The sequence below is a fragment of the Sciurus vulgaris genome (genome assembly GCF_902686455.1).
Source record: "Sciurus vulgaris genome assembly, chromosome: 5".
Classification (NCBI taxonomy): domain Eukaryota; kingdom Metazoa; phylum Chordata; class Mammalia; order Rodentia; family Sciuridae; genus Sciurus; species Sciurus vulgaris.
In genome coordinates, this window is record NC_136465.1 from 110,445,461 (window position 1) to 110,471,952 (window position 26,492).

A 26,492-nucleotide genomic window follows, 5' to 3' on the forward strand; every position below is an offset into this window, starting at 1 on the left:
CCCTCCCTCCCTCATTCTTCCCTCAATCAGCCCATGAATGCTTCCACCCACTGTGGCTTTCCTAAAGCCGGGACCAAAACAGGAGCCCCTGCACATACACTGGGCTGACAGGAAGCAGAAGGGTTGCCTCCCTTCCCTGCCCTGTACCTGAGCAATCACAAGGCCGCCATAACCTGGAGCCTTGTCCTCCTCCTCAACCTCCTGTCCTTGGGTGCTGAGCTGCCTGCGTCCCAGCTTCTCCTGCTCCTGTAACCCTGAGCACTGTTTCCTGGCAAGGCCTCTGTGCCCTGCCTGAGAGACTGAGGCAGCTCGGAGGTTGCAGGGTTGTTCAAGGTGGCAGGAAGACCCATGTGTGGCCCAGAAATTCTGTCAGGACATAGGTGTGACTAAAGAAACTGGGGAAAGACAAAAGCCTGTCACATGGTTAGACTGCTGTAGCATCAGGCGCCAGGCTGGTCTCACCCTGGAGTCTGAGAGGATGGCGAAGAGCTATGGCTGGGTGACTGGCGTGGGCTTGGCTGAAACATGGACAGACAATGGGCTCAGAAGAGAAGAAGGCTCCTGGTCCTCCTGACTCACCGGTGCTTGGTCCTCAAGTCACGATTGCTCAGCTCAGGAAGTTTTGGTACCCTGTCAGCATCCATCCCTGCCTTCAGGCAAGGGAACTGGCTAGGTTAGCCATGCCCTGGCTCCACCTCAGAAGCTACCTTGGACTTCAGCCAAGGTGATGCTGCCCCTCTGTGGGACTGCTCTCCACAGTCATTTCTGCCGCAGAGGCAGGAGCTACAGTTTTACTTGTGCATCATTAACAGACAGATGACAATCATCACAGCCATCTTGCAAATGGAGAAGTGAAGGCAGAGAACTGTTCATTGATTTACAATCATTAGAAATCCAAGGTGTGATCCCAGCTGTGCTGCCTCCTTGTCAGGACTCTGATCCTTTCTGGGAGCAGCTGGCATGTGCATCCATGACCTCAGGGCTGAAAGGGGTCTGGCAATGGGGAGGTCAGGAGGAGGCAGGATGTGTCAGGGTGTCCAGCCTGAGCCTGGGTTGCTGGATCTGCAGAGCAGGTTTGGGGGCCACACCAGCGCCTCCTCTCCTGCTGCTGTGGGCCCACTGCCTCAGAAGCCTACTCCAGGTCATCCTGGAGGCCTGGGCCTCTCAGGCCTGACAGTGTGTCTCCCGCAGCCAGCTGGGTGCAGAGGGTGGGGTCCTTGCCTGGGGCTTCCTGAGTTCTGCCCCACAGGCAGGTTCACAGGGATGTGCTGCAGGGGAGGGAAGATAGGACTTAACCAAACAGAACTTGTGTGACCCCTCTCATCACTGATGATAAATCCTGATTTCCGGAAGACTGTTAGTTCTCAGAAAGTATCAGATGTCTTTGGGAGCCTTTGCCCAGCATCTTCTCTATCCCTGGCCACCAAGATGTGGTCAAGGGCAGAGGAACAGGGATTGGAGTTAGGAGGAAGAGGGCAGAAGATGCTAGTTGCATCTGGACTGTAGCAGTCTCTACCATGGAGAACTGGTAGTTTCCCCCCGATTGGCTGAGACAGGGCCTCTGGGCCTGAGAGGCACATGTGGGGAACAGCCAGCCATTCTGGATCCCTGCTGTGGTCCCAGGGACCTTGCAGGGGCAGTGGGGTTGCTGTCAGCCGCTCTGGGAGCACGCTCTTCACAGCTCCTTCCCAGGGGGCAGGGTCTGGCCTTCTCTGCCACACCCCCACAGCAGGCTTTAGAACACACATATCTTTGTTAATTTATGGGAACAATAAGGCTCCTCAGGGACCACCACTCCCAGCCAAACAGTCCTGCCCACACCCAGCTGTTTATCTCAGAGGCTGTGGAAAGAAAAGCAGGACTCCCCACCCCCACGCAACAACCCCGCCACACACATGCCATACATATGCAGTCTCTTTCAGTTCACTGTGAAAACAACCGCCAGGGCCTGGAGATGGCTGGACAACAGGGCCACGAGGACAGAAGCTGGAAAAGGCCTGGTGTGGAGAGCTCTCTACTGAACAGAGTCCTGCCTCTGCCCGGCTCTCCCACCCACTCCCAGGGTCTCGCATCCCCCATTCCTCAGCCTTGGGCCCCGGCACAGATCCACTCTGAGGTCCTCCTTAGCCACCAGTCATCACAGGGACAGCTGCCTCCGTGCTGCCCGCTCCAGGGCCTCGAGTCACTCCACGAAGAGCCCTGCCCAGCTGTGGCCAGCCTGCGGGCCTCTTGGCCCAGGCCTGCTCTGTCTTTCCCCGAAGGAAGTGCCTGCTTCAGCCTCAGCTCCTCCTCATGGCTCCAGCTCCCGGGAGAGGCGGGAGAGTTCACGCTGGTTGTCGATGACCTTCAGCTGCTGGACATAAGCCCAGGTGCTGGCTGGACTCCGGGTGCTCAGGGACTGCTCCGAGCCTGGCGGGGGGGAGCTGTCAGGAAGGTACCATGGCAACTTCACAGAACCCACCCCGACCCCACCACGGAGCTTCCCTGTCTCCACCATCACCTGCCACCGCTTGTCACCAAGGCCCAGGACTGCCACCCCTACACAACCCCCACAGATTTGGGGGACAGATTAACACTGCAATTAAGAGTACAGTTTGAAAAAAGCAGATTTCCATGATTTCACACAGCATAATATCTCTTTTACTAAGTTCAAAGGTAACTAGAACTAAAAATTACTTTGTCATTTTACACACACACACACACACACACACACACACAATTTCAAAGGAGTGTGTGAGAGGGATAAGGCTATTCTGAAAAACAGTGAATGATTCGAACTTTAGGATAGAGGTTACCTTGAGTAGGGAGAGGCAAGTGGATGGGGGAATATAAGTCACTGCTGATGTTCTTGTACTTGACTTGGGTCCAGTGGTATTGAGCGTATTATCAGAATACAAGCACACATAAAACAGGGGGCAAGGAAGGCACTGTTGTCTGAACCATGGGTCATGATTAACCCCACTTGATGCAACTAAGGTCCAATCAAACAGATGCAGGCTGGAGTCGAGAGCTCGGGTCCAGCTCCATCACTACCATACTGTCCTTCAGCAAGCTGTTTCAGTGCTCCAGCTGCTTCCTCACCTTTAAGTTGGGACAACAGCATCACCTGCCTCACAGGTGTTGTGAAGAGGTACCCATACCAGCAATACAAGGGCGTGGCTCTGACCTGGCAGTGGCAAGTGCCCAGGAAACGTCAGCAACGCTAACTGTGGTCAACATCCACCCTCGCCCCACACTTACACGTGGAAATCCTCGATGCCTGGCTGTCCTCGTGGAAGTGGGACACTCGGCTTCTGAGCGGTGAGAGAGGTACTGGGTGGGGCGAGAGGGGGGAGTCAGGGAGACGGGGCCATGCCAGAGCCTGGCGAGGACATAAGGTGGGGAGGGGTCCCACTGAGGGGGACCAGCCCTCTCACCGGTGCTGTGGCTTCGGCAGTGGTGTAGCATCCTCGCGGCTCTGGCCATCATTCGCTGTGGGCAACACAAGGGTATGAGATCAGGCCTGCAGGACGCCAGCCCATCTTCCCCATGCGGAAACTAGAAATCTGAGCTCCCTTTGAACTGGGTGCTCCTGGGGACTAGCAGGTGATAAGAGATGGCTGCTTCACCCTGGTGCACCAGGCAGAGGATGGAAGGGAAGTCAGGAAGGCCTTAGAGAGAAGGGACTAGAAGGGGCTGTTTGAGGCTGACACTCCAGCAGTTCCCAAGAGAGAGTAGACCCTCCAGTGTGCTATGGAATAGAGCAGGGGCTACTTAACAAGTATTCATCTTTCTATTATTAACAAGTCTCAACCACCTCCCACACTGCCCCTTCCCAGGCCATCATCATACGTCCCCATCACACCAGCGGCAGATGGCCTCTCTGCTTTAACTCACCATCTTCTCAAAGTTGATGAGATTCTCCACTAGTGTGTGGTTTCCCTCGTGGATGAAGGTTATGTCTGCAAAGAGATGGTTTTGCCTGTAGGTTCCCAGACTCCTTTCCCCTCCTGTAGCCCAGGAAAGGGGAGGGACAATAGCAGGGAACCTGGCCTGTTCCGCCCACATGGCCCTCTGCCTCCACCTCCTCTTCCACCTGCAGCTCTTTCCTGGTTCCAGGCCTCGGATCACAGCCCTCCAGGGTCACCCTATTTGCCTTCCCGTCTCCTGCCTGTGAATTCCTAACCCACCTCTGTGCTCCCCGGGGCATCGGTGCTTGAGAGTCTAAGAGGGCTGGAAGGGCCCCAATGGCTCAGGCATGAGCGCTGGTCCCCTTACCTTTGAGGAGAAGGGGCATGAAGGGGATGACAGGAGGGGAGAGCTTGGTGAGGGCCAGTCGATACACTCGGTGGTTCCACGAGGGGTCCTAAGAGGAGGGAAGTCATAGAGGGAGGGCCCTGCATACCACAACCCACCTCAGACCCCAACAACCGAACACCCTTCCCCACCTAGAAGGGGCAGAATGCCCATCCACATGGCCACAGCAAGAGGCTCCAGGCACAGCCTCTCCTCAGACCCAGAAGCCACTGAGGATGGGCTCTGTGGCAGCTTGCGGGGGCCTGAGACCACTGTCACTGCCAGTCTGCATGCATGTGGCCTCCCAGGCTCCCACTGACCTAAGGGTTCTGGGGAAACTCTGTCTCTCTCTGGTGGGTAAATTCCTCTACACCTCTTAAACCCCATGAGGCGAGTTGTTTTCTCAAGAGCTCTGGGGCTATGCAGATAACACCTTGGCTCTGTTCTCTCTTGAACACTTCAAAACCCTCAAAAGTCCCTGGAGGTGGAGGGCTCAGGCTCTCAACTTATTCCTTACCCTACTCTTGGGGGTCCTAGAGGGGCCTCTGACCAGGTCTGGTCCACAGTGGGCACTTCACACCAGGCCTACTTCCTGAGTTCTTGAGCAGAAGACCTGTAGCCCAGTGTCTCCCTGACACCCCCTAGCAACTAAGACCCAGGCCACGCCATATGTCCATCCTGATCTTTACAGGGAATCTCCTATCCTACACAGACCCTGAGTAATATGATAAGCCATGCAACCCCCGTGACAGTGCTACATACCCAGGGCCTTAGCCAGCTCCCCTGACTCAGACCAAGGGGAACTAGGCCTCGGTCAGCACTGGGAACTGAAAGTGACTGAAGACAGACAGGAAGGCTACTGAGAAGCTGACCTGGGTTTCTGGAGGAAGGAGCAGAACCCAGCACTCACCAGCAGCCTCTCCAGGGCCGAGTATAACTTCCGGACTTTGTGGGGCAGTCGCTGTGGAAGAGAAGTGGGTGAGCTGTCACCAGTGGGATAGGACTCCATGGGGGAAGTCCCACCCCTAATCAGGACTCCCAGGACAGAAAGGAGGCCTGAACTTAGGACAGGGGTCCTCCAGGGGCACCTACCTCCCAAGTGTGGGCCAGGCGACTGATGGCTGAGTTGCTGAGGCCAAACATGATGGCAAAGAAGGAATTGAGATTCTTTTGCTCCTTGAGGCTGTGAGCAGAAGACCCAGAGACCTTCAGGGGAATCAGCCACACCCACAGGGCCCCCAAACAACAGCTAGGCCTGGGCCCAGGACAGAGCAGGCCAGCACGGCCTCTGCAGGACAGGCTAGGAGGCAGAGCCTTTGGGGGATCCAGGAACAAAAGGGATGACAGATTTGGCAACACAGTGAGCGGGAAGCGGGGTTTAAGAAATGGTGGCCTCGGGGCTCCAACCACACACCAACAGACACTCACTGAGCCGCCAGCTTGATAAACTTCCTGAGCAGCTGGGCCCGCAGGCCAGGCACAGGGCACAGACAGAGCTCCGTGGCCACCCAGTACTGCAGCTCATTGAAGCGGCGCATGAAGCGCTCCAGGTTGGCAGTAGTGACATCCCGCAGGTGCTGGGGGCCCAGTACGTAGTGGATCAGCTCCACCTGGATGGGACAGAGAAGAGGTCGGAGTGTGCCAGGCCAGGCACCCAGCCACGACCTCTCCTCTCTGCAGCTCTGCCTCCCGCAGCGCACCTGGTGAATACTGTTGAAGAGGTTCCAGTCGTGGTCTGTCAGCTGGCCTGCCAGGTCCTTGGCGCTCACTGTGTCCAGCCCCTCAGCAGAGCCCACAGTGGGCCCCAGCTGCTCTGGGTGTGGGGTCTACAGGTGGGAGAATACTCAGAGGGTGCCTGAGGAATCCAGGAAAGGGGTGGGGTGGGGAAATGGGGCTTGGGGCAAGACTCTGTGCTTATGTTCAGAAGGACTGAAGGACTGAGGGGCAGGCAGGGGTACCGCGGGGAGTGGAGGGGTTCTTGGGGCTGCAGCAGGCACAAAATGGGGCTTCCCAAGGAGGCATCTCTCTGACTGTTTCCCCGATGCTGCAGTCCTTCCCTGTGGGGTTCCTGTTCCCCAGGTGTACCCTGACTACAGCAGGTCCTCTCTCCTTGGGAGACCCCACTCACATCATCATCTCCCCAATATTTGGAATCTCCCCCATCATCCCCTCTGAAGACCTAGTAGCAGTCAGAGCTAGACCTCTCCTTTCCCTATGGCCCTCCCACGGAATCCACTCCTTCCACCCCGAAAACACAGTCCCCCCCCAGGCTCTGGCTCCCTGCCTGGTCCCTACCAGCTCATGCACTTCCTGTGGGTTGACAACAAAGAGCCGCTCGTTGAGCCCCAGGGATGTGGCCACACCACGGGCATCTGGCTGCAGGCCAACGGCATCTGCAAAGACAGCAGAGGCTGTGCTGGGTGGGGACAGGGAGGCAGGCCAGGGACCAGCTGGAAGCCCCACAGAGGCCTGCCAGGGAGCTTCCTTCTCCCTGGAATGGCTGAAGCAGGGCAGATGCTGTGAATGCACAGGTGACAGTGCCCTTCTCTCTACACCACCCATAGCAGCATACCCAAGGAGGTGACAGCAGGACTTGGTGACAGAGGCTAATCTTGGGCAAGGTTTCAACTTCCCTGGGCCTCAGTTTCCTCCTTTGTAAAATGGAGACAATAAGACTTGCCAAGTTAGATGAGTTAACCTATGTAAACATGGCTGTGTTAAGTATGTGATGCATATAAAAATCCTGTTGAAAATTGGGAAATGTCATACATGTCGTGGCATTGATTTTTTTTCAGTTATTTTTATTTTATTTATTTTTAGGCAGTGCTAAGGATTGAACTCAGTACCCCACACATGCAAGGCAAGTACTCTACCCCTGAGTTACAGCCTCAGCCCTTGGCATTGATTTTTATCAGCTCCTTGTAGACTGGGACTGTTTTTAGTCATGTTTGAGTCTTCAGTCCCTAGACCACCAAAGTAAAGAATACTTTATGTACATGGAAAACATTAGCTCTTCTTATATTTATTGTTCTCATCTGTTTTACATTCCTATTTTGTGTATAACTTTATAATTATATAATATTGATGAGGTGATATGTACATATAATTTATAAACAAATATATACCTAGTAGATTTGTAATAAAATATTGATTACTGACATGGGTGTCAAACAGTGGTCTCAAGAGCAGTGGTCTAAAATGTGCCTAGCACATAGTAGGGTCTCAATAAATGTGGACTTTGGGAAACTGCAACTCACCAGGTGGCCACCAGAGGGCAGTGCTTCCCAGAGCAGAGCACACAGGTGACCTCATGAGTCTTTCCTCACTTCCTGAAGGGAGAAGGCTTTTCTCATCTCCACCCCTTGCCATTATTCCCTGACTGTCCCCAATTCCCGTCACCCTGGACCCTAGCTGCCTGGCCTGGGCTGCACCTTTCACAGAGAGCAGTGTTTTTTAATGTCCCAAGTTCTCCAATGGCAGATCTTAATAGACCTGATGCAACCACAGTCTAAGCACCGACTTTGCCAGGACCCCTGCTGCTTGCTTCGCACATATTATCTATAGTCTAATACCCACCACAATACCAATTGAGAGGTACAATGATAGTGCCCATTTGACAGACAAGGAAATGGAGGTTCAACTTGCCTAGTTAGCAGTTGGTCTGGAATTCCAACACAGACATGGGCGTTCAGTCTATAGTCTTAATCATCCAGCTGATCAATCCTGTCTGCCTTGGTATCTCTATCAATAGCTGACCCTCAAAATGTTTGCTGAATGTCTAAATGAACGAGGACTACCTAAGTCCAAAGGCCAGCTACATTCTCAATGTATGTATGAACTTGGGGAAACCACTTAGTTCCCTTGACCTTCAATTTCCCTGTCTAAAAATAGGATAAAAGTACCTACGTCACGGTTTGTTATTAGGAGTAAATGAATAAATCATGAGAATGATAACGGTAGCAGCTAATACTCATGTGGTGCTGACAGATGTGCCGCAGACCATCCTATTCACTTGTAGATTTGCTCATTTGGTCCTCACAGTTCCTCTAGGAGGCAAGAACTCTTATTATCCCCATTTTACAGATGATGAAATTCATCACAGCAATTTAAGTGCCCTGACACAGCTAGTGAGCTAAAGGTCTAGAATCAGTCACAGGCAGCAGGCTCCGGAGTTCATGCTCCTAAGCGTTCCACGCAAAGCAGTCTGCAGAGATGGAATAAACTTTCTGGAGACGCTGCCCATCACTAACATGGAGGACAATGGTAAGATGGTAATGATCTTAATTCAGGGGATCTGGACATGGATCTGAGGGGCACCCTCCCTTGGGTCCCTCCAGAGACCACTCACCACCTGCAGAATTGACCTTCACCAGCACCTGCCCCTTGGTCCAGCCATCCTTCTGGGCCAACGCGGCCAGCACCTCTCTCACGGAGGCTGTCACAGGTAGCTGCAGGGTCAGCACGGAGTGGTCTGGCCGGCAAATGTCATAGGGGACTGGAGAGGAGGATGGGGCCGAGCTATGGGAGGAGTTGCCTGGCCCCCCACCCCAGGAGGGAGAGGGTAGCAATTGCCTCAGTGGGAGGGATGCCCAAGAGGTGGGGAAGGGCAGATGAGGGAGCACCTGGCGGGTAAGCTGAATGCAGCCAGGTGTGAAGGCACTGGAGGCAGACCCGCCAGGCAGCCTGGAACCCCCTCAAGGCACCCTGAGGTCAAGGAGAAGGGAGGCAGAGACAATGAGGGCAGATATCAGGCTCAGATCACCAACCTTTGTCCCCAACTCGAATGGCACAGTTGCTACTGGGGAGTGGCTCATCCTGGCTGGGGAGCCAAACAGGCACATTCCGGGCCTGGGAGGAACAGAAAGTTGAGGCTTGGAGGACACCAGGGAGAGTGACAGGGAGGGGACAGTGAAGGGTGTCACTGGGAGCAGGAACAACACAGCACCAGAGGACTCTGCTTGCCACATTAACCTGAGCCCAGGTAAGGCACGGGGGACTCCAGAGAAGAGACAAAGCAGGTCTCAGTGTGGACACGAGTGTGCCCTGCACTGTATGCTCTTCCCTCTCTGACAAGAAGGTCCACAGCTGTTCCAAGATGGAAACGCCTGAGCTATTGACCCCGCTTTCTCTTCCTTTCCCTTCTTCAGCTGCCATCTGCCATGAACCAGGCACTGTTCTAAGTAAGTATTCTCAACAGCCTTTGACAGAAGCATTATTCTCATTTTATGGACGAGACAAATGAGGCTCAGAGGGGTTAAGTACCGTATCCAAGGCCACACGGCAGAGTTGGAATTCTAACTCGCTCCTTCCTCCCTCTTGTCCCCCATCACTGTGTCAGCTCCCTGTCAAACCCCATGGCAGGCACACAGTGAGCTGCTACTACTGCGGAACTTCTGCTGCCAGAGCTTCCCTGATGTGGGTTCTTCTCCCCCGCTTGATCTTTCCAACTCTGACACTGCTCTTCCCTAGATTCCCCAGTCTCAGCCCCGTCCTGGGACTTGCTCATAGCCCCTTGTACCTGCTACATATGGATGACACAACACTGCCACCTGGGGGGAATCTCCCAATCCTGGTCTGGAACACCTCCTGCACTGTTCTACACCCATGGTCCGTGGCCCCAACCTTGCACACACCCGTGGCATCCCTTCAACTGGCTTCAAGACCTCACTTCCCCTGGCCGCTCTCCTGGGTCCCAGGCTCCTCCCCAGGGCCTGTCACCTTGTTCTGGGGTTCTTGGAAATGGGTCTCCGGCACCCTCTTCTCCCCAGCCCAAGCTGACTCTAGCTCCACCTGCCCACAGGCCTCACTCTGACCTACCATGATGGCCCAATGGTTCTCCTCCCACTGACCCCTCAGGTGCCTCTATCCCTCCTACTCCAATCTGCCTGGCCAGGGCCAGCTTAAGCTCCTAACTGGCTTAGATGACCATGGCTGCCTGCTGGAAAAGCCCAGGTTATTCAGCTGACCTATTCAAATCACAAAGCAGATCTTGTCAGTCCTTGGCTCAGACCCCTCAAGGATTTGCACTGATCTTAGGACAAAGACCAGGCCCATTACCAAGGCCCAGGGAGTCCTTTATGCTCTGGCTTCTGCCTCTTCAGCCTCCCCTGGTGTCCCCCCTCTGTCTCCCTCCTCCAGGGCTACCTTGGGTCCTCTTTCTCCTCAACCCTCAGCCTCTGCAGCTCACAACTTCAAGGATCACTTCTCCAAGGACACTTTCCCTAATCCTGCACACCCAATCAGCTCTTCCCCATCTCTGCTTTTGGAGATCTCAGTCTTTATCTTCATAGATCATGAAGTTGTTTCTCAGATCTGCCCCTCACTCGACTGTGAGTCCCTGGCCAGGGGCAGCTCTCCCAGCCCAACACCAAGCAAGGGCAGGTAGCACAGGGGCTGGTGCTGGGAATGTGAGGCAGTTCCTAAATGTCCTCCAGGAGCTGGGCAGAGCACGAGCACAGGGGAAGCAGGCAGAGACCCCACTCACCAAGCTGTCAGGCCAGTGGGATGTGATAGATCAATGGGCGATATAACAAACAAAATGATTCTACAAGGCCACATGCCTCAAAGAAAATCATACAGGGCATCTTCGGCACGAGGAAAGGAAGGGGTGCTCTGGATAGGGAGATGGGAGGGGGCCTCTCTGGGAACCCAACATTTTGACTGAGATTTGAAGAAGGATCCATTTAGGCCAAAAGCCAAAAAGAGTTCCATGCAGAGGAATGTACAAAAAAGGCCCTGAGGTGAGATCAAGAGAAAAGGAGGCCAGCTCCCAGGCATGGTGGCCCACACCTATAATCCCAGTGACTCAGGAAGTTGAGGCAGGAGGATCACAAGTTCAAAGCCAGGCTCAGCAATTTAGCAAGACCCTAAGCAACTTAGTGAGACACTGTCTCAAAGTAAGAAAAAAAAATTTTTTAAAGGGCTGTGGATAGAATTCAGAGGTAAAGCACTCCTGGGTTCAATCCCCAGTACCCCTCCCCCTAAAAAACAAAAAAAAAAAGAAAGAGAGAAAATGAGGCAGAAGAAACCTACAGCAAGCAGTTGGGGTGAGACAGATGAGATGGGGCAGGTCGCTGGGCAGGCTGAGGTAAGGCAAGCTTTCCAGCCCTTTCCCCCACTACTCTTCAACAAAATCTCAGCTCCAGGCATGCCCCCTCTGCTCCTCCCATCCACAGTGGGAATGACCCTGACCACCTCCACTCCCTGGGAGGCGGGTGTCACTTCCTCTGGCTTCCTCCAGTACTGGCGCCAGGAACCCTTGGGCCTCAGGGCTGAACTCGGCCACCACATTGCATCCCCTGACTCTGTGAGCATGAATTATCTCTCAAAGGAAACAAAGCCCCTCAGAGTCAGGTGCCGTGGCACATGCCTGTGATCCCAGCAGCTCAGGAGGCTGAGGTGGGAGGATCAAGAGTTCAAACCAACCTCAGCACTTTAGCAAGGCCCTAAGCAACTCAGTGAGATCCTGTCTGTAAATAAAATACAAAAAAGAGCTGGGGATGTGGTTCAGTGGTTGAGTGCCCCTGGGTTCAATCCCCAGTAACAAACAATCAAACAAAAAAGCCCCTCAGGGTGGGAGGGGGTGTCTTAGAACTCAATGTCTCCCCAACAGGGCCACACACAGCAAGGACCCAGGAATGTCTATCACAGACTCAAGGGTGTCTGTGGGTGGGGAACCCTCCCACATGCAGCCCCTCCAGGCGGGGGCCGGGGGCTGAGGGAAGAAGCGGGAGCCCCACTGAGACGTGATGCAAGGCAGGTACCTTCATCAGAGGAGAAGCATTCCCACAACCATTTTCCAACCTGTGGAGAGAGAAGGGAGGTGAGAGGGAGGTAAGGCATCCCTGGGGGCAGGATCCTTACAGAGTTAGGAGCAGGCGCCCTGGGCTCTGGACCCCACCCCACCCTTACCAGCAGCTCAGAGGGAAGTGAGACTTGGTGAGTAGCCTGGAGTGGGTCAAAATGGGCTCGACACCCGGACTGAGTTCCGGTACTTACCCAGGCCAGCAGGGGAGGAGAAAAACTAGAGGGAGACACAGGCTCAGGGCTCCAGATGGAGCACTGTCAATCAAGCTCTCACCCACCTGCCAAACCCCAGCCATTCACGGGAACATCTGGGTAGGCAAAGTCAACTCTAGGAAATTTACCAGGTGGGGCTGGTGGGGACTGGCACCGAGGGAATTGGGTAATAAATGTGTGCTGAATGGAGGAAGTGAGAATTGCAGGTGGCGCTGGACAGAAGGAGCAAATGAAGAATCGCAGGATGGTGAGCGTGAACAGCAGAGGGACTGATAAGAACAGCTAGTTGAAGCTGGGCGTGGCTCAGGCCTGTAATCCCGGGTTCAGGAGGCGGACACAGGAGGATTGGGAGTTTGAAGCCAGCCTCAGCAACTTAGCAAGGCCCTACGCCACTCAGCAAGACCCCATCTCTAAATAAAATATTTTAAAAAGGTCTAGGGATGTGGCCCAGTGGTTAAGCCCCCCTGGGTTTAATCCCCAGTACCAAATAAAAAGAACAGCTAGTGGAAGTGACTGATGCCCTGGGCTTCTATAACCAAATGCCTGCCCGGAGTATGCGCCCAGATTCCCTTCTGCACTGCCAGGCATGAACAGGACAAGCTAACGTGAGTCAAAGGGCACCTGTGGTGTCGCCGCCTCTCTGGCCACTGCTCCCTCAGCAGGTTGCTAAGTCGGGCATCCCTGCTCACCAGGTCTGAGAGTTTCTGTAAAGAACCAAGATTCCCTAAGATGGCTGTAGCTGTGCCAACTCTGGGCAGCCTGGTCAGTTCTGCCTCACTCCCAGGTACCTGGAGGAAGCTGGTGGCTACGGGGTCCGTGTGGAGCATGGGGCCATAGAGAGCCACCCATTGGCTGACCAGACGCAGAATCTGCTGCCTCTTATTACAGATGTAGGTGCTGCGCTCCTGCTCGCTGCCTCCTGCAGGTTCGGCTGGCTCCACATGGAAGGTGGGCACCAGTCAAGGGAACCACAGCTGGCAGGCAGAGCCACCCTCCACACCCAAGGCAAAGGAGGTGCAAGGCGCCCAGTGTCCACCCACAAGCTGGGCCTGGCATGAGGCTGGTGTCTGGGGAGTTTATCCCTCACTCCATGCGCCATCCCACCCTTGACACACACCACCCCAGCGCAGGATATTGGTGCAGGAGGGCAGCACAGAGCTGGGCGCTGGGCATGAAGACGCTGTGGGTCAGGAGGAAGTCACTGAGGAACATCTCTGTTGGACAGGGTAGGGGGACATGAGGGATTTCAGAAGCCAAGTCCACCGATCACTGGTATATGCACAGCTGAAGCCTCCCTTCCACAAGTTCCAGCACAGGCAAGGTACCAGCAATACCCAGCCCCTGTGACAGCGCTCCCCACCCAAGCCAAGAGCATGGGGAAGAGGACTTCCTGCTAACTGGCTGTGTGGACCAATCCAGCAGCCAGTGAAGTCAGGTGCTGGGTTCCCGGCCCTCTCCCAGGCTGCACTGACCACCCAGTGAGTCAAGGAATAGGCAGGGTGTCTCCTGCTCTACCTGTTGGGTCATGAGCACTGGAATCCGGTCGCATGGCTTCCAAGAGAAGTTCTAGGATCTTCTCTGGGGTGCCAGACATCACTGTATACCTAGCAGAAACAGCCAATCTATAGCGCTTTATGCCACTCCTCCCCATTCCCACACCCAGGACAGGCATCGATAAAAAAATCATCTCTCCTCCTAGTTTGCCAACCCTGCCTTACCTTGGGATGTGGGGGAGGCTAATTCAGGGCTTACATCCTAGTCCCTTGATACCTCCCCACCCCCAGGTGCTAGAGGGCAGGGATACGATACAGAAGGAAGGAGAAAAGTGCAAAGAGGGAGCACGGTGCTTGTGTTACCGGTTCCTGCCAGGGGTCGGGGGGCGAGAAGGGCCAGTGCCCTGGGAGGTTCTCTCCAGCACCAATACTACTTTGCCATGTTCTTCCAGCCTCATGGTCTTTGCCTCCACATCCTGGAAAACAAGCCAAGCCACACCTGGCGCTCAACACAAGCCGGGCTCCTCTCTGGACCTTCTCCTCCACCTCCTCCCTCTAAACCCTGAGCCCAGGAATTTCCTACAAGGCCCCTCGGCACTTCTCTCCCATCCCAGCTCCTTACCATACACCTCAGCTTCCCATCCCCCAGCCTGATCCCCCTCCTCCACCTCAATCCCCCTCCTCCACCCCTCTCCTCTTTGGACCCTGCTTCTCCATGGCACTGCCTTCCCTTGCACCCTAGTCCCCCACCCGTGCACCCCACCACTCCCCTGGCCTCCCACACCAAGCCTGAGGTCTCACCGAGCCCCTCAGCTTGCCACAGGCATTGACCTCCTCTCATGTACCTGAGGTTCTCACTCCTGGTCACCATACCCCAGCACCTCCTCAAAGGCTCTCTCTGGTCCCTACCCTTTGTCCCACACCAACTCTCTAGGCTTATGTCCCCTGCTCTTCCCACCCCCACAGTGGCACCTTGACAATGCGGTTGAAGTCCTGCTTGTCCACACGCAGGAAGTGACAGTTATCTTCTCTCAGGATGATGGTGGCCGCCCGGGGTGCATCATTCACCAGAGCCAGCTGTCCAAAGTCATCTCCCTCATGCAGTGTGGTCACCAGCCCCTGTAGCCAGGTCTCAGTCACAGCCCACCCCACTCCCAGTCCGTGGGACAGACCCAGAAAGGAAACATGGGGGATCTGCAGTCTTGGGATTGGCACAGGCACTGCCCACAGGACAGGGACCTGGAAACAGTTACAACCAGGGCACTGGGGTGGGCAGGAGGAGGACTTACCTTGCCATGGGTCACAACATTGACAGACCCCTTCCAGATAATGTACCACGAGGTGCCCTTGTCGCCCTGGCTGAACACTGACAGACACACAGATCAGACACAGTCCCTCTGTCACCCCACCACTCCTCCATGGCCCCTGCGCCTGTTCAGGCCCTTATGCCCAGCCCGACTTACACACAGTCCCCGCCTTGCTGTGTGGTTCAAAGAGCAGAACTGCTGCCAATTCCCGCTTCACCTGTGAGTAGGGAGAAGAGGGTCAGTGGGGCAAGCTCAGCTGGAGTGTCAGGCTCAGGGAGAGGTGAGCACTGGGTGACCAATGTGGACAAGCCAGGCATCCCAGGATGCAGCAGGAGACACAGCAAGGAGATGAAATGACCAAGAGAGACAGGAGGGTGTTCAGACTGAGGGCTGGACCAGAAATTAGGCTGAAAACCAAGCCATATGCAGAGGAGAACAGGCTGTCCCCTGGTCCAGCAGCTGGAACCTCAGAGGAGTCACAGAAAGAGGAGACTCTGGGGAAAAGGCAGGCCCAGCAGGCGGACTGGGGAAAGCGTACTGACCGAGTTGGAGAGGTGGGCCACAGCCTTGATGTGCAGCAGCTCCTCAAAGATGAGGTCCAACTCCTCATCCGTGCGCTGACCTGGGCTGTGGGCACAGGATTGACAGGAGCACATGCTGAACTGTGGCCCAGGGCCAAGAAGGGAAGCCGCCCCACCCAGCCAGCTTGCACAGGGCCAGATGGCACCTCTGTCATGATCGTCATCAACAGCGGGCTAACCTTTGCGGAGTGCACCCCAGGTGCCGGACATGGTGCTAAGCACCTTACACACACAATTTCATTCCATCCTCATAACAGTCCTGTGACGTGAATACTATTATCCTTTCTTGACAGAAGAGGAAGCTGGCCTCCAGAGACCTAGGCCACTTGGCTAGTAGCTGGTTGAGTTGGAATTTGAACCCCAACCTGACAGCAGATATCAAAGCCTACCCTCTCTCAGCCATGACTGCATCTCACAGTGGGAAGGGTCCTCCAGAGACCCTCTGGCCCAATACCCTCACTGATAGAGGAAGAAGCAGGATAGGGGTGGGGGTCTCAATATCAGACAGCAAATTCATGGCAGAATGTGGGTCAGAGCTCAGGTCTTCTGGGTTCCTTCCCTCAGAGATGAACCTGGGAGCTATTAGGGTCCAAATGTAGTGTGGGGCCTGGCATTGTGGGGTGTAGGACTTACGGCTTTCGAAGTGCCACAGTGAGCAGGGCATCAGGCCCCCTCTGGGACAGCAGGGTCATTGCCTCTACCAACTCCTCCTCCATCTCATGAGCTCCCACAGGCTCCGGCTCTGGCCCAGGGAACCGGTAAAACTGGGCATCTCGGTCCTGGAATGTCCAGTCGTGTTTCACTGGGAAACCAAGGCCCAGGCATGGGGGAGGAGAGGAAATTGAGGCCATGTAGGTATGAGGTCCACACTTTGATGCCAGCCCCCTCTGCAATCCCCACTGGTGCCTGATTCCCAGCTCTGCCCTGTCCCATTCCACCCGCCCTGGATGCCCTGTCCTAGGCTCAGGCTCACCATGGCAGAGGGCACCCTCATCCAGCAGCACTTGGCAGATGCCCACAGCCTGGCTCCGAGAGTGGACCCCAAGCCCCAGGGCCAACACCCAGTCCACCAGCTCCCGACCAGAGCAGCACTGCCTGTGGGAAGTGGAAGGAGGTCAGAGAATCAAATAGAAGGTAGGATGGGTGGGGCCTCCATCCAGAAAGGCACCATTGGAGGCCTGAGCCCAGTTTTCCCCTAGAAGCAGGACTAGGAATAGAGTAGCAAAGGAGAGAAAACAGCAGAGGCAGCAAGCAGGCAGGCAGGGCCTCCACTCACCGGTAGAGCCTGAGATGATACTTTCGGTCACGGATGAGGCTCGGGCAGGTGGCCAGGAGATGTCGGTGCAGGTGCTTCCCAGCCCTGAGCACCCGCTCGGTAGAAGCCTTGGAGGGAGGAAGGGCATGGCAGCCTCAGACCCTGAACCCCTCAGCTGGTGGCCCCCTTCCAGCTCCACCCTCCAGCTCTCATACCTGCTCCAGGTTCACACTGAAATCCAGGGACTCCTCACTGTTGGTGAGTGGCGTCTGAGGGCAGTGGGAGAGTTTGTGGGTCAGTGCAAGGCTTTCAAACAGCTCTGGGATACCTCACTGCCCCCTTGCTCCCACCCTTGCCCAGCCCCAAATGTACTCGGTTAGCCACACGTGCAACAATTACACATTTGCTGCACACCTTGTGCACCAGGAATCACCTCTCCCCACAGGCCATTCTTATCCCTAGACCCTTTTCTTCCTTCCACTCCCAAGCACTGTAATTCTGCTGGTGAGAGCCCCAAGATCCCCATTCCAACTTCCTGGGGCCCAGGTATGCCCAGGCTCCCAGGTAAACAGACACTGTGTGGGGGAAGGAGCTGGAAGAACATGAGGATATGATGTAAGAAGACCTGAGACTGGCTGGGACAGGAGCAGTTCAGGGGACCTAGGATCACTTGCTTCTGAGCTGCAGTGGCAGGCTGATCCCAACCCCAGGATCATGGGCAGCTCTTACTCCCTCTATGGGTCTTGGTTTAGCATAGTAATTAAAAACAGAAACCCCAAAGCCAAACTTAGATTCAAAATTCCTAACTCCTCCATTTACAGGTGGTGTGATCTTGAACAAGTGATTTACCCTCTCCCTGCCTCAGTTTTCTTTTGTGGGAAATCTATAAAGCACTGATATTACAGTGTACAAGCCTTTGGAAGGACTGCATGAGTTAATGCATATTGAATGTTTAAGCCATTGCCTGGCATGTAGTTGTATATACATGTTGGCTATTATTCATCTGTGAAGCACAGGGTGGGGCTGCTTGCTGGAAGGCTTCTGCAAGATGCTGCGAGTCCATGACCCTGAGAGAGTGTGTTCAGCCTTGGCAGCACACAGGCCTGTTCGGTAAGATGGGGCTTATTGGAGAAGCATTGGTTAACAAGGTTTCCCTGTCCTTGGTAACATCGAGTCCCCAGACTCCAGATCCTGCATACCCTGCCATGTCAGTCTTGAAAGCCCTCACGGCCCCTCTTTTCCAGTCATCTGAGAACTAGAGTTTGTAAACAGCTCTGGACTGGATGCTTTGCCCTCTATGAGCCCTCCCAAAGGCAAGCACTTCACAAAATATGTGAAGTTTACAAAATATGTCCCACCTCCTTGATGGCATTAGAACTTAGGTAAAATAGGATCAGGTGTGAAATAGGCAGAGCAGGTATTATCTGTCCTGTGTGCCTTACAGGGACACAGAAGTCTGAGGTGAAATGCCCTGTGTAACTGCCGTGCATGCTCAGGACCACCAGCCAGCTACAGATAAACAGAGTTCCTACCCACCGTGCTCACATCCTTGATCTATTCCATCCACCACACCTGCCTGTTTCCTCTTCCTCCCCCTTCCTCTCACCAGCAACACCTCTCCTGCTTTCATATCTGCACTCTGGGCACTGGAAAAAATCTGGTCAAGGAGCTGGAGCCTGAGCCCCCTGCCCTGAGCTGGCAGGTCCCTTGTCACAGGCATCATAACACTGTGCCTAGGCAAAGGCCTGAGGTCTGGCATGCACAGGCGCCTGGCCCAAAGCTGGGCGGAAGTTACTAGGTGTCCCAAGGGTATCCCTGCCCGGGTCATGGGGCCCAGTCCAGTGCCAGACACAGAGCCCTGGAGACTTAATGACAGGAAATGAGGAGGAGGAGGAGCCAGGAAAGGAGGAAGGGCAGGAATGCTACCCAGCCAGACCCCTGTGTCGGAACAAACAGTGCCCGAGTGCTGATGACTTGTTCATGTCAAAATGCCCAGGTTGGCCCAGTCCCTGCCCCAGATCCCTTTGGTGCCCACAAACCAGGTCTCAGCACTGGCTCCTTCCTGACATTATTCTGACCTAGGGGTGTGTAGGGGCGGGGGGCGTATTCCAGGTCACGTGAAGAGGCTGGTGTTTCCTGTCCTACCCCAGGGGATGAGCACAAGGGTCAGAAAACGCCCCTCCACACCAGCACATGAGGGCTCAGGACAGGACCTGAAGGCATCCCTCTCATTTCACCAAGGAAAGCAGAAGCCCAGAGAGCTGAAGTAACTTACCAGTCACACAACCACTTAGAAACTTAAGATTCTACTGACTGACCCTAGAAGTAGGTATTTGCATCCTATTTCACTGCTAGAGAAAAGGAGACTCAGAGGTTGCATAACCTGTCCTACAGTTGGTAATCACACTTCTGTCCATCTGACTCCAAAGTTCTTAGCACTGCACCCCACTGTCTTCTGTGGCGCCTAACCCCAGCTTCCGAATCTGCTTTGTGGATACAGAGATAGCAGAAGTATTCTGCCCTCAGGAATGTTCCATGGGTAGGTAAGTTCAAAAAACATTGTGTTAAACAAAATTAGACAGGCTTGTTATGAGCCCCTCTGTGCCCCTGGAACATTCACGTGCATGGGAAGCTCTGGGGTGGGGCCAGGAGAGGACTATTACTCAGAGGCAGTGAGTGCCAAGTGTGGATGCTCCTGAATCAGCCATCTGTGTTCAAATTCTGGCTCTTGTATTACTATCTGATTGTGTGACCTTGCGATGATTATTTAAGCTCTCAGTGCCTCAGTTTCCTCATCAGTAAAATGGGTTTGATGGTTAAAAAATACCCATCCCATAGGGTAATTACGAGATCAAGTGCATTAATGATGTCAAGCAAGCAGAGCAGTACCTGGTACACAGTAACTGCTTAGTAAATGTTAAGTACAATAACGACAAAACTTTATTTCATGATGGGCACCTATTACCTGGACACAATGCAAAACAAAACAAAACAAAAACAAACACAGTACCATGGCTGGCCCTGGACCTGATCTGATCACTGTAAGTGTCAGTTTAGTGGTTCTCAATTGGAAAGAAGTGGCTGGTGTGGGTCAAGGTGAAGGTCCTTGCCCGCCTCCTCCTCTCTGTCATGGACAAGAATTCAGGGTGGAAGAGGAGGTGCTAGGTCCCCTGGCACCAACACAATGGCCTACCCTACCTTCTCTCCTTGTCACTGAGTGTCAGAGCAGGGCTGAAGGGAAAGGCACAGAGCCAGACAGCATGGGGACCTGTCAGACCAGTTCCCTTTGGCCATGGCTAAGGTCCCAGGCCAAGCTGTGCACCATGGCCAGGGAAAGGGGCAGGGGGTGGGGATGTCACGGGGGTCAGTGCTGGACTCAGCAACTGGAGAAAAGTACAGCAGGACAGTGAGAGCATGGACTCCACAGCCAGATTGCCACAGCGTGATGCCCAGCTCTGCTGCTTAGCAGGAGCACAACCCTCCCCTGTCACTCAACTTCTCTGTGCCTCCATTTTCACATCTATAAATGGGGACAATGACATTAGGACCCATCCCACAGGGCTGAAAGAGCGTCATTTGATATGACAAAGGCAAGGTTCTTAGCACCCAGGACATAAATACGGTTACTATTAGCCACCATCATTATTTGGGCAGGTCGGATGAAAGTATGTTTTCTGTTTAAGACAAGAGGGTCACTTTCCCCCAAACAGTCACTCCTGGGCTTCCCTGAGCCTATGGAACCCACCAGAGGTCACCCTGATCTTGCCCTGCCCCCCAATCTCAGATTAGATCTCATTTCTCCCTCATAATTTCCAAGGAAGATGCTCTTCACCTCTGCCATCGTTGCCAAGTTCTTTCTGCATCTAACCTCAAGTCCTCCTGCTGTTTTCATTTCTACTTGTCCTGGTTTACCCAGAGACAGAAAGAGCTCTCTTTAGACCTCTTCTCTGGGACGTTGATGGGTTTTCCCCTGGGCTTTGTGAGAGGTAGGTGTGTTCCAAATAATTCCCAGTCCTGTCCTGAAACTGCAAGCTTACCTCCTTCAGCCCCGGTGTGCACACTCCCTGCTGGCACTTTCCCCTCATGGGATGCCTCCGTGGGTCAAAGGCACCAAGAGATAAGAGGTGCAGCTTTACAGGCACCCAGAGCCCCTTAAACATGGGCACAAGGGACTGAAAACTCCCCAGCCCCTTCCCTGGGGATGGACAGGAGAGGGTGGGCCTCTACCCCTAACAATGTAAGCTCCCTCCAGTCACCAACTCCCACTACCCCCCACCCCCACCTGGCATGGGAGAGGCCTTGATTCTGTGCCTTTGACCCCATTTACACTCCAGCAACTCTCACCCCCACCCTTGCGGCTTCCCCAGCAGGCCAGCCCTTCACTTCTGGGGGCTTAGGAGACAGTGTGGCGGCCTCCTCCGCTCCCTCCCAGACTTTGGATCCCAGGAGATCCTCCAGTGACCTCATTGTCCTAGTACCTGACCTTCCCCCTCCCATCCCCTACCTAGTCTCTACAAGCTGGGAAGGGGACAGGAAATGTACAAGTAATTATAGCCTGAGAGGGAAGGAGGGAGGGAGGAGGGTTCCAGCCCATTGGCTCCAAGCAGTAGCTACTGCTGTGACTGGAGAGCCAAGATGTAGGGGAGCACATCCAGGCCCCAGAGGCACCTTATCAGGAAGTTCAGGGACAGAGGAGTCGGGGAGAGCTGGGACAGACACTTGGATTCCCCTCTCAATTCTAATTGCAAAGAGGACCCCCTCATCTTGATAGGCCATGTTTTCTCAATTCAGTCTCATGTTTTGGTAAATAGAAATGGCAGTTAGGCAAGGTAGGACAAGGGAGAAGGTGGTGGTTGTTCTACTTGAAGGGCCTTGCTGATAAGAGATGAGGTCTCCTAAGTTTGTCATTGACTCCTGCCTTCCCTAGACCCCTTTACCTGGTACCATCCTCCCTGCCTCCCCTGCCCTACATACAAGTGGGAACACACAATAGACACATGACTGACTCTCGGGTGAAGGGACTCTATTAAGCCTGGGTGGTTGGAGAAAGCCTCCACTAAACAGACTCTACAGTCATTATCCAGCCCCCTTTCCTCCCCAGTACCCCATTTCCCCCCTCCTGATCCCTCTTTCATTCTTTCAGCTCCAAAGACATTTTTCACTGGCAAAAAGAACTTCAGTCATTCTTGATTATCCATATTTCTCAGAATCCTCCTGAATTGCCCAAAGCCAGATGCCAAGCATTGTCCACATGACCCCAAGATCAAAAAGCAGAATCAGCCAAGTTCAATTGTTCACTAAAGGAGAATGTTGCCACGGTGATGTCAAGAGCGGTAACCAAGCTTACTTCACCTCCCACTTGAGCTGGCCCCCATATCTCCCAACCCCACCTGCAGAGAACACACAAGCACCTACTCAATGCCTGGCACACACACAGGTTACAGATGTGTGACAAGTTTTCTTTCCTTTATCCCCATGCCCAGGTGGGGGTACTTGAGTACCACAAGCACAGAGACACAGGTTGCAGCTGTGTGAGCCACCCACGCACACTGCAGCCAGTTTCCCCACCCTCCATCCGCCCCAGCTGTACCACACTGCACCCCCAGAGCAGCCGGACCACCAGCAGCACTTGGCATTACAGCCCAGGCCCCCTCCAGCCCAGGCACAGGGGCCTGGCCTATGCAGAAGGAGGACACTCACCCAGCGAAGCCCCTGAATGCGGCTTGGGCGCCGGTGCTCAAGCAGCAGCTGGTAGGAGCAGCTTCTGGGCCGGTGCATCCTCTTCAGCACCATGTTGAGTAGTGTCCCCTCCGGCACCAAGTCGGGGAGGCCCCCCACCTGCGATGCTCCCAGAGCTGGGTTATCCTCTACAGCCGGGCCCACCTGCCAGCGGCTTTCACCTGGCAAGCCCACCTGTGAGGAGGGGAGGAAGGTAGACAGCCATAGGCAGGGGCTGGGGCAGCTGGATCACCGCACAACTGCCCCAGGCAGAAACACTTCCTTAGAGTCCTCTGGACTGGGGACTGGTCAGGCGGAGGTGCTGCTACCGTGCCAGGAGCCGGGGGAGGGACAGGAAAACCTCCACGGAGCCTGCTGGTCTGGCGTACTAAGGGGTCTCCAGCTGGCTGAGAAGACCCGGCCCTTCTTCTCGGTCTCTCTGGAATTCTACCCCACCTCACTGCAGGGATCTCCACTCCTTCCAGTCCGAGGCTGTAGACTCACTGGATCCCCCAGAAATGCAGTTTTGGCTCAAATCCTCCTTCCCCTTCTCCCTCCCCAACCAAAGCTCTTCCCCCTCAAACTCCCCACCGTGTCGGCTTCCTCTCCCGCCCTCTCCAGCTCCTCCTCCCTGACCCTGACCCCACCTTACCCACCTTCATGTTCCTTCTCAAGCTCGCACAGCCTTGCAGACTCTAGCCGACACAGGGGATCACCAGTCAGCTCCAAAGGGGGATCCTGGACGGGTGCCGGGTGCCGGCGCAAGTCCGGGGGACAGTGAACAGGACCAGTTCCCGACTGGAACCGGCTCCGAGGACAGCAAAATGCAAGACTGGGTGCAGAGGCTCGTCTTGGGTGAGTAGAGGGTAGAGGGTGTGGGGGAGTACCCCCCACACCCCGGTCAGCGACTAGGAGCCCGGAGCCTCCGCCTTCGTCCCAGACGAAAGAGCCAGCTGGCACAGGGCGCTGAAGCGAGGCTGCAGCTGGCACTAGTCCGCGAGGGAGCTGTCACACCCCCTGCGCTGCCCGCCCCCTTCCCCTCCCTAGGACCGGCCGAGGGGGTGGGGAGGAGGCGCCGGGCCTGACCGTAGGGGAGGACGCGGGGGAGGCGGGCGGGCACCGGCGTGGGGTGGAGTCGGCACCCGGGGGGACGTACAGAGGGCACCAGCCAGAGCCCGGAGAAACACCAGAGGGTAGGAGCGGCCCTAGGGTGTGTGCAGGGGCCGCGGAGGCCGGGGTGTCGAGGTCGGGGCGGTGAGTGGCGGCACCGGTCGCCACATGGCCGGGAGGAGAAATGCAAACAAGGAAACCGGGGGAAGGGGGAGGGGGTGAGTCACTGCTGCCCCACCCGGGAGGGAAATCCGGGCTGGGGCCGCTTCCCGGCCGGGGGCGTCCTGCCTCCTGTTTCGGTTCAGGGTCTCCAGCATGCCCGGGGAGGGACTGGGCGACTTTCCCGTGGGGAATCCCGCTACTGAGCTTCACACCGCTACGTTCCCAGACACACACACGCGGCGCGGATGGGAAATTGTGGCTGGAGAGGAAAGACCGCTCTCCGGATGGACCATGGATGGATGGTGAGGGACAGAGATATGGCCCCAGTGGAGGTTGGATTTCTGGCAGAGCTCACAGAGAAGGGGTTTTAGAGAGCCACGCCCCCCACCGCGGGCTTCCTTGTGGCGGGGCAGGTGGAGGCAGAGACCTGGATTCCATCCTGCCAGGCGGGCTGCGGAATAAGTTCAGAAGCCCTCCACCTCCCCAAGCCTCAGTTTCCCCAACCGCACAGGAAGCCAAACACCGCCCTCTGTTGCACTCATGCTTGGGAGAGGGCAGAGACTGTGACCCTGGGACAGCGACTTCCGTGGCGCCCCGTAATTGTAATTGCTCAAGATGATAATAAGGGTTTAGGAGAAGGCTCACAGCCCGCCCCCAGCTTTCTAGGACGCACTCCCTTTGTGGCCCCTCTCAACCTCCTTCCCACTGCAGTTGAGCCTCTCAGTATTGGGGAAGAAACATCGCAGACAAGCAGATCCCCTCTGCTTTTGAATGCTGGGCCCCCATCCTCCACTGATGATTATTTTCTTGAAGCGGGGAAGGGAATTTTAATTGTAATTAAAATCCCAATTTCAGCTGGGAGTGTTTGTGCACAACTATAATCCCAGAGGCCCAGGAGGCTGAGGCAGGAGGATCACCAGTTCAAAGCCAGCCTCAGCAAAAGTGAGGTGCTGAGCAACTCAGTGAGACCTTGTCTCTAAATAAAATACAAAATAGGGCTGGGGATGTGGCTCAGTGGTAGAGTGCCCCTGAGTTCAATTCCTGGTTAAAAAAACAACAACAAAAATTTAATGTTCATGTGTATTAATTTTCCCCAGGAGTTTATTAAAATGCACATTCCTCAAATTCAAATTCAGTTTTACTGGAATGAAATCGAACGTCTTTGTTTTGGACAAACATATCAGGTCATCTGCAGGGTCCACATTTTAAGAAACACTGGTAGAGTTTTTAATGCCCCTCCGAGGACGGATGGGAGCCTAAGAATATCTTGTCACAGATCCAAACCCACCCAACTACCTGGAATTTGGAAAATGGAAGACTGATTTGGATACTGGCAGAAAAGAATGATAGACTGGGGGTCTCAGGTATGAATGGGGAAAAGAGTCGGGAAGGGAGGAGGGGTGTAGTAATAAAGTTTCAGGTTGCTGGTGACAAAGACCTGGTCTAGAAGTTCTTGCAAGAGTTTCCTGAGACCTGGCAATGGGGTCAGAAAGTGTCTCCTATTTCCTATTCCTGGTGCCCCTACTTTGGACAAGTGGAAAAGATGTCAGGGGAGTGAGGCAGGACACCTGCTTATCTGTAGGCCTTTCAGTAGAGCCACAAAAGCCAATCATGTCCCTTACACTGTTGCCAAGTGCTTTCCATGTATTTAATCCCTATCCCAATCCTATAAAGTAGATACTACTACCATCCCCTCCTTACACGTGGGGAAACTGAGCCTCTGAAGTAGTCAGTAACTTATTGAGGTCATATGGCTAGTGAATATCAGAGCTGGGCTGGGACTCAGCTTGTCTGGCTCCACTTAACCTTCATGCTATACTGCATGAACTCTGTTTGCACTCCATTCAGTCTGCTAGACTGTCCTGCCTAGGAGAGGATGCGATGCTAAGGAAAGGTAAATGGAATGTGGGCACAGCAGGGAGGCCTGGCTGGGGGCAGGCATCCAAAGAAAACCATTCAAATAGGTAAAAATGAAACTGTCCCAAACCCACACACACACCAGTCCCTCTCTCCTGAGAGACTGAGGAGATGGCCCGACTTCACTGGTGGCCTGGAGACACCATAGAGATTGAACTTCCCACTTGTGTCATTTTTATTGCAGCAGGCGAGGCCCCTAGCCTCCTGCCACGGCAGGTGGTGGGGCAGGGTTTTCCTTCTCTAGATGGGGACCAGACAGTGGAATTACTGCTCAGTAGATATTTGATTGAGGCTGAGACCTGAAGAAGGGCAAGAGACTGAGGAAGACATCCAAGTCAGATGGGGAATCATTTTGGGGACAATCACGTCATGTCCTGGTGCAGCCTCTACCCTACTCTGTCATTAGATGCCTGGCAGGTATGTTAAACAGAAAAGAAATAATAACAATGTAACATTTGTCAGACCCTATATTCGATACTTTATATACATTCACTGATTTAATTGTCACAACAACTCTATGTGATAGGTATTATTGTTATCCCATTTTACAGATGGGGAAGGTAAGACTCGAAGAGATTAAATGACTTACCCAATGGAAGTAATGGAGCAGTGAGTGATTCTAACCAAGTGGTTTTGAGTCTGTGTGCTTTTCCAC

General features: G+C 54.4%; 1 protein-coding gene and 1 long non-coding RNA gene across 5 annotated transcripts; one reads left to right on the top strand and one right to left on the bottom strand.

The window, feature by feature from the left end:
* On the bottom strand, window positions 1-23,715 carry RAPGEF3 (Rap guanine nucleotide exchange factor 3). 4 transcript variants are annotated; one of them, XR_013763776.1, is made up of 29 exons: window positions 23,305-23,715; window positions 22,631-22,843; window positions 17,146-17,199; window positions 16,952-17,058; window positions 16,649-16,770; window positions 16,309-16,477; window positions 15,637-15,721; window positions 15,251-15,311; window positions 15,077-15,153; window positions 14,760-14,906; window positions 14,151-14,263; window positions 13,810-13,898; window positions 13,430-13,508; window positions 13,083-13,242; window positions 12,916-12,998; window positions 12,039-12,078; window positions 9,042-9,123; window positions 8,624-8,770; window positions 6,571-6,668; window positions 5,976-6,101; window positions 5,704-5,885; window positions 5,368-5,458; window positions 5,186-5,236; window positions 4,258-4,345; window positions 3,877-3,941; window positions 3,417-3,471; window positions 3,241-3,312; window positions 2,796-3,081; window positions 2,286-2,409 (listed from the first exon to the last, which is right to left on the bottom strand). XR_013763776.1 is itself a non-coding variant. In XM_079139557.1 (28 exons), exons 1-28 carry the CDS (start codon window positions 23,308-23,310, stop codon window positions 2,392-2,394), a joined length of 2,694 nt encoding a protein of 897 aa, XP_078995683.1. In that variant the 5' UTR covers window positions 23,311-23,714; the 3' UTR covers window positions 1-2,391. The 4 variants fall into 4 exon arrangements, 3 of the variants coding, with proteins under 3 accessions (XP_078995683.1, XP_078995682.1, XP_078995684.1); XM_079139557.1 differs by lacking the exon at window positions 2,796-3,081 and having other exon boundaries at window positions 1-2,423; window positions 23,305-23,714; XM_079139556.1 differs by lacking the exon at window positions 2,796-3,081 and having other exon boundaries at window positions 3-2,409; window positions 23,305-23,713.
* On the top strand, window positions 23,366-26,492 carry LOC306660923. The gene is made up of 3 exons (XR_013763788.1): window positions 23,366-23,503; window positions 24,147-24,222; window positions 24,776-26,492. It is a non-coding gene; the product is annotated as an uncharacterized lncRNA (long non-coding RNA).

Bases quoted from the DNA above. Each gene is read 5' to 3' on its own strand.
- RAPGEF3 (XM_079139556.1), bottom strand. The intron at 12,079-12,915 runs GTGCCCTTTGAC...CTCTCTCCACAG, and splicing joins GAGAGGCGGCGACACCACAG to GTTGGAAAATGGTTGTGGGA. The intron at 8,771-9,041 runs GTTGGTGATCTG...CCTCCTCTCCAG, and splicing joins CATTCGAGTTGGGGACAAAG to TCCCCTATGACATTTGCCGG.